This window comes from Antechinus flavipes, chromosome 3 (genome assembly GCF_016432865.1).
Source record: "Antechinus flavipes isolate AdamAnt ecotype Samford, QLD, Australia chromosome 3, AdamAnt_v2, whole genome shotgun sequence".
NCBI lineage: Eukaryota > Metazoa > Chordata > Mammalia > Dasyuromorphia > Dasyuridae > Antechinus > Antechinus flavipes.
The window spans coordinates 343,795,606-343,809,220 of NC_067400.1; the positions used below are offsets into that span (position 1 = coordinate 343,795,606).

Genomic DNA, 13,615 nt, shown 5'->3' on the forward strand with positions numbered 1-13,615 from the left:
ATACAAAGCAAAAGCAAAAATAAAGTTCCAACTAAAAGAGATTAGGAAGGGAATTACATACTATTAAAAGGTATTATAGACAATTAAGTAATACTAATAAAAATGTGCACCAAGTGATATTGCATCCAAATTCTTAAAGAATAAATTAAGTGAGTTATTGGAAGAAATAGATAGCAAAATTATATAGTGAGAGATTTTAAGAGTCACCCTCTCAGAACAAGATAAACCTAACTATAAAATAAAGAAAAAAGAAGTTAAGAAAATGAATAGAACATTTTGTAAAAAGTTAGACATGATAGAGCTTTAGTGGAAATTGGCTGGGGATAGAAAGTAATACAACTTTTTCTTACTTGTACATGGCATGCATACAAAATTGGCCTTTTATTAGAGCGTAAAAATCTCACGAAAAATGCAGAAAGGCAGGAATATTAAGTAGAGCTTTTTAACATTTTGATGCAATAAAAGTTTCATGTAATAAAGGGTCATGGAAAGATAATTTTGAAAATCAATTGGAAACTAAATAATCTATTACTAAACAATGAGTGGTTCAAACAACATATCATAGAAACAATCAACAATTTCACCCAAGAGAAAAATAATGAGACTATATACCAAACTTTTGGGATATAGCCAAATTAGTATTTGGGAAAATGTTATGTCTCTAAATATATACATGAACAAAATAAGAAAGATGAGATCAATGAATTGGGCAGGCAATTAAAAAAGCTAGAAAAAAAGCAAATTAAAAATCACCAATTAAATAACAGATTAGAAATTCTAAAAATCAAAGGAGAGATAAATAATTTTTTAAAACTATTGAACTAATAAAATTAAAAATTGATTTTATGAAAATAAAATAAAAATTAGGAAAATCTTTGGTTAATTTAATTAAAAAAAGAAGAAAATCAAATTACTAGTATCAAAAATGAAAAGGGTGAATTCGAAGGAAATTAAAAAAAAACAATTAGGAAAACAATTAGATACTCTTTTCCTCTCTATGCCAATAATTTCTGACAATCTAAATAAAATGGTTGAATATTTACAAAAAATATAATTTGTCCAGACTAACAGGAAAAGAAACAAAATACTTAAACAACCCAATTTTAGAAAAAGAATAACAATGAACTCCCTAAAAAAAAATCTTTTTGGGCCAAATGGATTTACATGTGAATTCTACCAAACATTAAAAGAACAATTCATCCCAATACTATATATATTATTTAGTAGATATATACTATTTGGGGAAAAAATAGGTGAAGAAAGAGTCTGTAGCAAAATCCTTTTATGACACAAATATGTTACTGATACCTAAACCAGCTAAGAGCAAAAACAGAGAAAGAAAATTATACACCAATTTCACCCATGCATATCGATGCAAAAATTTGCAGTAATTTATCTGAGGATAATACACTATGACTAGGTGGAATTTGTACTAGGAATACAGGGCTGGTTCAAAATTAGGAGAACTATCAACATAATTGATCATATTAATAACAAAACTAATAGAAATCACAATTGCCTCTAATAGATGGAAATAAAAGCTTTTTGACAAAAATCTGCATCCATTTCTACTAAAAACAAAAGCCTAGGAATAATGGGAATTTTCCTTGAAATGATAAGTAGTATCTTTCTAAAACTGTCATCAAGCATCATATGAAAAGAAGATAAGCTAGAAGCTTTCTCAGTAAGATAAGGAATGAAACAAGGATGCCCATTGTCACAAATATTATTCAAAATTGCACTAGGAATGCATTAACATTCCTAGTTAACAATAAAAGAAGAAAAATAAATTAAAGGAATTAGAATAGGCAATTAGGAAACAAAACTCACACTTTATAGATGACACAATGTATACTTAGAGAATCAGATAATTAAAAAAACTACTTGAAAAAATTAAAACTTTTAGCAAATTTCCATGATATAGAATAAACACTCATAACTCATCAACATTTCTATATATTATCACCAAATATTAGCAACATGAAAGCAAGAAAAAATCTATTTAAAATAACTGTAGATAATATAAAGTATTTGGAAGTATACCTGCAAAGACAAATCCAGCAACTATATTAGGAACTACCTACATTTATTTACTTATTCAATTCCATACCAGTTAAACTACAAAAAAAGTATTTTATAGAGATAGAAAAAATATTAGCAAAGTTCATCTGGAAGAAAAAATGGTACAGAATATCAAAGGAATTAATGGGGAAAAATTGAAAAGAAAAGTTTACTTAGCTGTACCAGATCAAAAACTAAATTATGAAGTAGCAATTATCAAAACTATTTGGTACTGGCTAAGAAATAGAGCAGAATATCAGTGTATTTCACAGAGTAAATGACTATAGTAATCTACTGTTTGTTAAGCCCAAACACTCCAGCTTCTGTACAAAAACAAATACTTCTGAAAACAGGAAAACAGTATGGTAGAAACTAAGAATATACCAGCATTTCACATCCTAATCTAAGATAAGACCAAAATGGCTACATGATATAAAAATAATGGATGACATCATAAGCAAATTAGGAAAATTAGAAATAGTTTACCTGTCAGATATGTGAAGTGAAGATTTTATGACCAAAATAGAAAAGGAGGACATTATGAAATGTAAAATGGATAATTTTAATTACATTAAATTTAAAAGGTTTTGCACAAACAAAAACAATGTAACCATGATTAGAAGGAAAGCAGAAAAACTGGGTAACAATTTTTATAATTAGAGTTTTTGATAAAAGCCTCATTTCTCAAATACATAACTGAATCAAATTTATAAGAATACAATTCAGTCTCAAATAGATAAGTGATCAAAGCATATGAACAGACAGTTTTCAGATGAAGAAATTAAAGCTATGTCTACTCATATAAATAATTTTAAGTCAAAATTAATCAGAGAAATGAAAATTAAAACAACTGTGAGGTACTATCCCACATCTATTAGATTGATTTATATAAGAATAAAGGAAATTATAAATATTGGAAAAGATGTGGGGAAATTGGAACACCATTTCATTTTTGCTGGAGTTATAAACTGATCCAAATGTTCTGTAGAGCAATTTGTAACAATGATCATTGTTATAATGGCAATCAAACTATGCATAGCCTTTGATCCAGCAATGCCACTACTAGGTGTGCTTCCCAAAGGAATCATACAAAAAGAAAAGAACTCACATGTATAAAAAATATTTATAACAGCTCTTTTTGTGATGACAAAAAACTGGAAACTGAGGGAATGCCCATCAATTGGACAATGGCTGAATATGTTATAGTATATGAATATAATATAATTTATTTTGCTATAAAGAATAATGAGCAGGCAGATTTCAAAGAAACCATAAAAGACTTCCATTAATTGATGCTGAGTGTTTGGATAGAACCAGAAGATTGTACATAGTAACAACAACATTGTGTGATGATATAATAGACTTATCTCTTCTGAGCAATATAAAAATCTGAGACAATTCCAAGGTTCATGAAAGAAAATGTTATCCACATTCAGAGAAAGAACTATAGAATCTGAGTGCAGATCAAAGCATATATTTTCACTTTTTATGTTTGGTTTGTTTTGTTTTCTTTCTTGTGGTTTTTTTCCCTTTGTTCTGATTCTTCTTTTATATTTCTAATATGAAAATATGAGTAACATGATTTTACTTATATTAGATTGCTTGCTTTCCTGGTTAGGAAGTAGGAAAAAGGGGAAAGGAGAAATTCTGTAATTCAAAATCTTACCAAAATTAATGATGAAAACTATTTTTACATAATATTAAAAATATATAATTAAAAGAAAAAAGAATAGTAGGTTTTGAGGACTTGGTCCATATTTGTGGTTTGCATTATTTTTGTTTGTTTTTTATAATTTCAGCATTTAACACATTAAGTTCTTTGTAAAACTTTTTTGACTGACAAAGTAATTTAAGGGGAATAGCACTAGTAACTGGAGATAACAAGATGAACTTCTAATAGGAACTTATAAAGGACATAAACTTTATAGAATTTTAGGTTTTCCAATTGACAAAAGTGAATAGAAGTACATTTTATACATGGGGGAAATCTTGTGTGAAGGCAAAAAGACAGGAGATTGAATGTGATATACACTCTGGCCAGTGTGATTTGAACATAAATTTCCTGAAAGAAAATTGTGTGCCATTTTATTGGAAAAGAAGACCCGGGCCAGATTGTGAAAGTCCTTAAAAGTCAAACAGCTAGATTTCTATTTTATCTTAAAAAATAAAAATATATTGAATCTTTTTGAATAGATGGTGTATTTTTTAACCTGTACTTTAAGAATATCAAATTGACAGCTGTGTGGAGGTGGAACTAGAAAGAGAAGAGACTAAAGGCTGGAAGGTTGGGGAGGCTGTTATAATATTCCAGGTAAAAAGTGGCAAAAGTCTTAAGAAATGTGTTGAGTATGTGAGTGGTAATAATTTGAAGGATTTCTGAATTATTATAGACAGAGAATTGATAAAACTAGGCAACTGATCTGATATGAAGGAAAGAGAAGATTTGAGAATAATTGGGAATCATAATGTACATGCAAGTGTTATGCAAAATCCACTTATAAAAATGAAAATATTAACCTTACTTTTCTAATAACAAAGAAAGAGCAATTTAAATACATATGGAGTGGATAGATCACCAGCCCTGAAATCACAAGGACCTGAGTTCAAATGTGGCCTCAAACACTTAACACTTCCTAGCTGTGTGACCCTGGGCAAGTCATTTAACCCAACTGCCTCAGCAGAAAGAAAAAAAATATTACATATGGAAACCCCTCAGGGTCTAATACTTGTATTCAAATGACTGAAAGAGGAGTCAGCCATATTTGTGTTAGTATGTATATACACACATGTATGCATATACAGATATGTACACACGTATCTACTATGTGTATATAAATATAGCATGTGATTTATGTACACTTGTATACATATACATGTGTATACACAAATATATGAATCAGGATCTAATATAAACTTTTATCATGATCTTCTCTTCCATTCCCCCCAATTTTTTTTTTTCCAAAGCAGTGATAAAGCCTCTTTCTTCATAGGAAAAACAACAGTAACAACAACACAACTTAAATTTCCACTCATTTTAAGGGATATTGGTTAATCAACAAAACTTCATTAATTGAGCAATCATAATGTATAAAGAACAAAAAAGTTTTAAAAAGGCTTTTTAAGGAATCACATTCATGAGTGATATTTCAATATAGAAATAAGAAAGATAATATCTTTTTCAGGCACTACAAATGCAGCAATACCTGAAAAGGAAACTGGATATATTGCAGTTTGACAAGCATATCATACTCAATAAGTTGAGTATACTAATATGTCAGAAAAGTTTTAGGATGAAAAAAATGAAAGTGCCTATAAAAATAAAACAATTATTTTGGTAGGGGAATAAAATATAATAAATTCAATATCTACTAAAATGTTAACTATTATTATTTTTTGCTGAGGCAATTGGGGTAAAGTGACTTGCCCATGATCACAAAGCCAAGAAGTGTTAAGTGTCTGAGGTCAGATTTGAATTCAGGCTCTACTGACTTAGGGGCTCTGCTCTATTCACCATACCAACTAGCTGCCCCAATGCCAATTATTTTTGATAAGGGAATCAGAAAAGTGATCACTAATTTTTTTTAATGTAGAATTATTCGACCTCTTCAGTTTGTTAGAGTTTATTCTAGGACGAATAGATAGAAATATTATTTATGATACTTAAAATATAGAACTTTTGTAAACATTGCATTTACTGAAATTTTACATGAACTCAGGAAAACATATATATGGAACTTGATTCATATTAATAAAAAATTAAAAGTATGTGTTGAATACTTAAAAGGTAGATAGTTTATTTCTAGATACCACTGGTAATGATGTCAAGATAGACAGACAAGCATATAGGTAGATAGCAATGCTATTAATATACTATAATTTACATATAATATAACAATATATTTGAGGAACCTGAGAATAAATACATAAAAATTAAAATAAAATGAGCTAAACAAAAATATAAAATTATGTTACAAAATAAAATCATCAACCAGAGTAAGATTAAGCATATTTGAATAGTATAGATAGTAGTTACTATGAATTCAGAAGAGGAGATTACTATGACCAGGATTGGCCTTGTATATTTCTTGGCAGATTGGCTTTGTTCAGATGAGTACTGTTAGATCATTAGAAAGGAAAGGTCACTCTAGACAATAGGAATGGCATGGGCAAAAGTATAATTTGTCAACTGTTAGCAGATTAATACTGCTAATATGGCCTGCTGTACACAGTGGCAATATGTGAAATAACATTTGATAGTTAAGTTAGAGTTAAACTAAAGAGAGTAGCAGTGAGGATAAAGAGGTTTAAGAGATATTGATATTGAAAATACATCCCTAACATTATGAATTTGATGCTATATATTGTTTCTTGATGTCCCTGCTAGAAATTGTGATTGATGTCATTGTGACATTTCTTATTCAAACAATAAAATAACCAAAATAATCCTTTTGAATACATTCAATGAAATTATCATTGACTTAACCAACACAAGGTGAATATACACAGTCTTCAATGATAGAGACATAAGAAAACATTCATTTACTGTCCTGACATTTCAAACATTCTCACAAACTATAGTCATAGAACTAAAGTTAAACCACTCTTACTAACATTGTTTTTAATATCTTTTCAAATAAGGAAAAAAATAGAGAAAATGATGTGACTAAGTAGTCTTTTCTTATGCTTGGAATAATTAAGAATATCTTCCTCAAAAGAGAAATTTTCCTCATTCAACAACTCTCTCACAAAGAAAATATCTATTATTTCCTATATTTGTTTTTAAAAAGCAATGGTCACATATTTTCTTAAAAGCACTAGATACGAAGTTTGACCTTTTTAGGTAAATTCAATTTCATTATAGTTATAAGACATTTGTGATTCCATTGATTGCCTTGCTGGCAATAGCAAAAAAAACAAAAACAAAAATAGGTTAACAAAATGCAGTTCTGATTGCACTTCTAACTAAAGCTGACTCAATTCCATGAAGGAAATGGAAATCTTTGAATTCCTGCTAATGTACTTGTTTCCTTCAATAACTCTATTGATATTAAAAGTCTCCCACTTTCTTCAAATGACCTAATTACACTTGTGAATGACTATTGACTAAGAGTAGTATCATCTTAGTTGTCAGACTGTGTCTAGTAAGGAAAATCAGGCAAACTTACCAAAAAGTAGCTAGAAAGAAGCATATGCAAAAAGATTGTTTTTGACTTACCACAGTATAGATCTGATGCTTGCGTCTTTTGGCCAAATCAATTATGTTGACTCCATTATAATAAAGGTTTTCAATGCATCCATGAAAGTTTTTCTTCAGGAATGTTCCTGGTTTGCCTGGGACTGGAATCCCTCCAAAACTGAGCTTTGGGGAAAAATAAACATCAGTTATAAATTGCAAGGGAGCAGGAAACAAAATGGAGAGAGAGACAGAGAGACAGACAGACAGAGAGAGAGAGAGAGAGAAAGAGAGAGAGAGAGAGAGAGAGAGAGAGAATTTTGTTTTATTCAATTGTATGTATGAGCCAAGTGGCTCAAATAATTATAGACTGCCACTTGATTACACATTGAAAAAGATACTGATTAGTCCACTTAAAAATAACTATAATTGCTGGCTTTTGGGGGGCCTATTTTACAAAACCTTTTTTGTAATCCTTTCTGAACTCGTTAAACTAAATAAAACAATAATTTGCAAGAAAGAAGGGGGAAAAAGAAAATCAAAGTCCTTACATTTATTTCACACAAAAGAATCTGCAGCAACAAGGTCTTTTATTGTAAAGCTAAAAAATAATCAAAATACTAGTTCTAACTGCTACCAATCAAAGTAGCAGGTCATTTGGCAATACACCTAGAAAACAACTAACCTTTATGAAAAATGAGGAGGAATAGAATGTTACTAATCATTATATCCCCCTTTCACCCATAAAGTTTTCCTATTCTTCTTATCTACACTTAAACCTGCTCATTTTTCAGAGCCCAGCACAATCTACAAGAAGCCTTTCTTAACCATTCTAACTCACATTGACTTTTCCCTTTTCTGACTCTTTTTAATATGCTGTGCATATCATTTCAATGTCATCTCATCTATAGCCTCATCCACTAGATATCTAGGATATGATAGTCTTCTCTTAAAATAAATACAGATGCATTGATACTATACATCATCAAATAATTAATGTTTGGGATATCCCAAAGGCACACCATGGGTATTTGTATCCTGCAACACATTACAATGATACATTGTACCTAAGAAGCAGCAAAAAGAATATCATTAAAGAAATATATTTCCAAATAGAGAGGCATTCTGTTATGGAGTGAGATTAAAACATAAGCAATGTATAATCCAGGAGAGATTTTGTTGTTCTGATACAGAACAAGGCCTGTAGTTCCTTGGTGGAACTGGTGTGAAGTATTTATAGGAGGTTATCAGTAACATTCATAAAGAATGAGAAAAGAATGGTAATGAATAACACCCTTATACTGGAGTACTCTCATCAATGAGACCATAAATCCATTGAAACACTGGGATAATCTTATCATATCCTTAGCTATATTGTAGAGTCCTGATGAGTTAGGTTGTAGTTCTGCCCTTCTTTTGAATTCTTTCCCTGAAACTCAAGCAACCATAGTATCAAGTATGATGCTAAACATTAATTTTTGAGTTAGATAGTGAATAAGTTGAGGGCAGATTGTGAGTTAAAAAGGACCTGAATACAATTTTAGCCTCAGACACTCACTGGCTATTGTGACATCAAGCAAATCGCTTGATCCTCACTTGCCTTATTATTTTCATCTATAAAATGGTTAACAAATAATAGTACCTATTTTGCAGTGTTCTTGGGAGGATAAAATGAGATAGTATTTAGAAAGCACTGTGAAAACTTTAAAATACTATATGAATACTACTTTTAAAAATATTTGTTAATTCAAGGAGAACTTTTGTGGTGTTCTTTTTCTTTAATATAATATAAGCTGCTTCTCTCTGGGAGAACGCAGGTTTTTCAGGAGAGGTTTTCTGGAGGCAGCCTTAGTTGTAGTTGAAAGTAATAATCACCTCAAAATGCAGCCAGGTGATAAAAGTTCGGATCTTTTATTGCCTCCAATATAGCCTGGTTAACTTAGAAGCCTATCTCTCTGCTTGGTTCCAAGAGCTCCCTCTGAATGTCTCCAAATCCAAAGGTTTGTCCTTCAGCCCAGCCAGCACAAAAGTGAATCTGTCTTGCCTCTGAAAGAGGGCTTCTGGCTCTCAATCTCCCAGGGTGCTCTGCGTCTGTCCCAGTGTGCTCCTCTCCAATCTAATTCAGCTGAACTCTCTTCACTGGGCCTCTGCTTTCTTATATATCAGAGAGCGGGATTATGGGTTTTCTCTCAGTGCTCTCTGGCCCTAAGAGCTTCAAGGGAGGTGTGAATTCGGATATCCCATACTAAACCCTGAAATCTCCCAACCATGTGAATTCCAATGAGTAAAAGTGTGAACACAAGCATTGTATCAATGAGTTCTACTTAGTACCTTGTTTCAGGTTCTGGCCCAAAACATCACCTTGTAAGATTAGATCAAAGATACTGAACCAGGCTAAATTAGATAATTATTGTCTCTATCAATTCTAATGACTTAACAATTTGTAAAGATTCCAACAAACTTTAAATAATTTATCAGTGTTTTCCAGAAGTGGCCAATTTCCTTTTTCTAATCCCTTTGCCACCTCCACACAATTCTAAAAAAAAATTAATTGAATACCATGAATTTCTCAAGTCTTTAAATTTTTCTCCCTGAGTTTGATTTCTAGACTTTTTCTTTTCTTTAGCAATAATATAAATGTGTCTGTATGCACAAATGTATATATGCAAATGAAAAAATATATAAATAGATCTTCTATAGGTTTATACATTAATATATATATGGATGTGGTATATACATATATAATATCATCAAATAATGTCATTCTCCAAGATCTTACAATTTGATAGGCATCCTCTTTTATAACATTAAAAAGGAACAAATTTTTTCCTAATTAACTGTTAGCCTGATAACTACAATGCAATACTACAGTGTTGTCCCTCACTAAGAAGTAGAGAATTTTTTTTAAAATGAGCCTACTTGTTTGTGGCAGCCCTGTTTGTAGGGGCTAGAAGCTGGAAAATGAATGGATGCCCATCAATTGGAGAATGTTTGAGTAAATTGTGGTATATGAATGTTATGGAATATTATTGTTCTGTAAGAAATGACCAGCAAGATGAATACAGAGAGGACTGGCGAGACTTACATGAACTGATGCTGAGTGAAATGAGCAAAACCAGGAGATCATTATATACCTCAACAACGATAATGTTTTCTGTATCAGATGTATTCTGATGAAGTGGAGCTCTTCGATAAAGAGAGCTAATTCAGTTTCAATTGATCAAGAATGGACAGAAGCAGCTATACTCAAAGGAAGAACACTGGGAAATGAATATAAACTGCTTGCATTTCTGTTTTTCTTCTCGGGTTATTTATACCTTCTGAATCCAATTCTCTCTGTGCAACAAGAGAACTGTTTGGTTCTGCACACATATATTGTATCTAGGATATACTGTAACCTATTTAACATATAAAGGACTGCTAGCCATCTGGGGGAAGGCGTAGAGGGAGGTAGGGGAAAAATCTGAACAGAAGTGAGTGCAAGGGATAATGCTGTAAAAAATTATCCTGGCATGGGTTCTGTCAATAAAAAGTTTTTTTTTTTTAAATGAGCCTACTAACAGATCGCAAATCAGTCATGTAAGGGCCATCTTTTTAAATATAGAAAGGCTATTTAAAATGTAAATAAGTTCATTGCTGGAGCAGGTGAACACTGGATCCAATCTCTTGAGGTAATTAAACATTCATTTTATTCTTTTTAATTCTCTCTATTCCTCATACGGTCATGGACTTCTTTGTAACCCACCATTCTGATAGGCATTTTTTCATGTTTTTTTTTTTTTTAATTTGTTTTTGATGTGACTTTTTATATGTACCTACATATCCATTTGGAGCTTGTGTTTGTATAGTGCTATTGATATAAAGCTAATATCTTCAATATTGCTATCCACTTTTCCCACTAGTTTCTGCCAAATTATGAATCCTTATCCTAGAACTAGGGATGGTTAAGTTTATTAAATACTATAGTATTTGATGCACTTTCTTTTTTTGTTGTTGTATATATCATCTGTTCCACTGATTGGTCTATTTCTTTACTAATATCAAATTATTTTAATAATAACCACTTTGTAATAGATTTTGAGCATAGGAACTAATAAAGCTTTTTCCCCATTTTAAATTTTTTTCTTACGATTCTTAACCTTATTGTTTTTCTCCTCTGTAAAATGTGTATTATTATTTCTATTTCTATAAAGTAATCTTCCAGTAGTTTGATTGGCTGTGGTACTGAATAAGTACACTGATTTAGAGGGGATTGTCATTTCCTAACAATTGTGTACTTGCTTACATTCTAAGGCAACGCAATAATCAATAGACTATTGCGCTTGGAGTCAAACGACCTATTTTCAAATCCTGCTTAAAATGTTTACTAGCTTTGCTATGATAGGCAAGTCACTTAATTTTTACATGAAAATAATTATTTTAAGAAAACACAGACCTTTCCTATACAAATATACTTGTGCTACATAAGTAACAGAAAAATGTCTGGTCGTCATTTTATGCTAATTATATTAAACTATTAATTCACTTTGTGATTTTGATCACTTTGGAAAACTCAGATCATCTCAATTTCTTTATATCTGAAATTTGAAATTTAGACTATGTACCAATTTAGTTTCCTATTGTAGCTGTATATGAAATTTTGAGTCAAAATGGGGATAAGACCATTTTTGGTTTATGCCATTTTGTTACCTTTGACAAATTATTTGTATTCTCTGGGCTATTTTTTTTCTTTTTTAAAAAAAGAAGGCTGTACTAGATTATAGTAGCGATTTAAAAGTAAATGGTGCTTTAAATAAAATTTTATCCAATCTTCTCAGATAAATGATGTGATAACACTGAGAATGTGCAGGAAAATCAGGATTTGAACTGAGATTCTGACAAAATCTTTAACAAAAAGTTAGTGCTTTCTCAGTGCTCTTTGCAATATTATTTTGTATAAATTATGCTTTATGATCTTTGGGAATTCTAACTTTCTTTGAAGTCATATAAATTTAAACCAAAATCAGTATCAGACACAGGAATAGGTCACAGGACTCTGATTAGGACTCATTAGTAAGACTTTTTTTAGAATAGGAGCTCCTAATATCACCCCTTTCCTCATCGTGTGTGTGTGTGTGTGTGTGTGTGTGTGTGTGTGTGTGTGTGCTATACTCATGTAGTTCTACTTATAGCTTTAAAATTGAATGTCTAAAGGATAGAGAATCAATATCAATTATTCCACTGCCTTATCTAGAAAACAGTTTCCTTAGTAATCTGTAGTTATTTAAATTACAAAATAAATGGTTTTTTAATACCTAACTATTTTTTAATCCCTGGAGCATGCTTTGAGAAAAGATCCTTAAAGCACATCAGGTAAAAGTCTTAACAGATTAGGGACTGTTCACAGGAGTCTCATTAAGATTCATAAAACCCAGAGTAAGGAAGTAATTCTCATTCTTTTCAGTTATTTCACAGTAGTTTGTTTATAGCAATTTTATTCGAATTATAGCCTTGCTAAACAGGGTTTCTAAGCATGTAAAATATGAATTAACTATATTCATTTTAACATTTACTAAGCATCTACTATATGGAAGGTTGTGTGATAGACTCAAAAGATAGGTGGTTATGTTGACAATTAAATGATTCTATGATCTCATCAACGTGGATATTCCTTCCAAGGATTCAAATGATAACCTATTAATATCTGCCTACCTTGTGATTCTCTTACCAATAATGTTGGGGACTTCCTCTTAGAGAAGAGTTTCTCAATCTTTTGTTTTTTTACTTCTTTCTTTTTTTTTTTTTTTAGTCATAGAATGCTTTGGGAATGTGATGAAGTATTACAGAGTCCTCTAAGAATATATAGAAATAAATGTATATATATAGATATGTGTGTGCATCTGTGTGTGTGTGTGTCTCTGTGTGAGTATGTATCTGTGTGTGTGTGTGTGTAAAATTGAAGGAATGAAAATTTTCAGTTAAAGGCTAATGGAATTAGAGATCAATTTTTTATCATTCCAAGTTCATAGACTCCTCGAAAGCTATCTGTGGATCCCTTCAATGTCAATAAACTTTAGATTAAGAACCCTTGTGGTGTTCTCTTCTTTAAAATATAATGGTTCTCTCTGAGCAGGTTTCTTGGGGAGGTTTTCTGGAGGCAGCCTTAGTTTCAGTTCCAAGTAATAATCACCTCAAATGCAACCAGCTGATAAAATCCAAACGTTTATTTCCTCCTTCCTTGATTCTAAGACCTCTTGCTACTAGTCTTTTGCCTCTACCTCGACTCCAACTTGTGGCTTCTTCTGAACTGACTCTCCTCTACTCTGAATCTTTTCAACTGAACTCTGCTGACTGAGCTCAGCTGTTTTAATACTCTCTTAAAGGTTGACTCCTCCTCTGAGA

The 13,615-nt window shown here is 31.2% G+C and overlaps 1 protein-coding gene across 1 annotated transcript in view; it reads right to left on the reverse strand.

Moving 5' to 3' along the window:
• The window catches only part of CNTNAP5 (contactin associated protein family member 5), a 913,682-nt gene that overhangs the window by 487,396 nt on the left and 412,671 nt on the right, over positions 1 to 13,615 (reverse strand). The window contains exon 7 of the mRNA XM_051985717.1: positions 7,277 to 7,420. Coding sequence (XP_051841677.1) covers positions 7,277 to 7,420 — 144 coding nt within the window. The remainder of the gene's footprint in view (positions 1 to 7,276; positions 7,421 to 13,615) is intronic.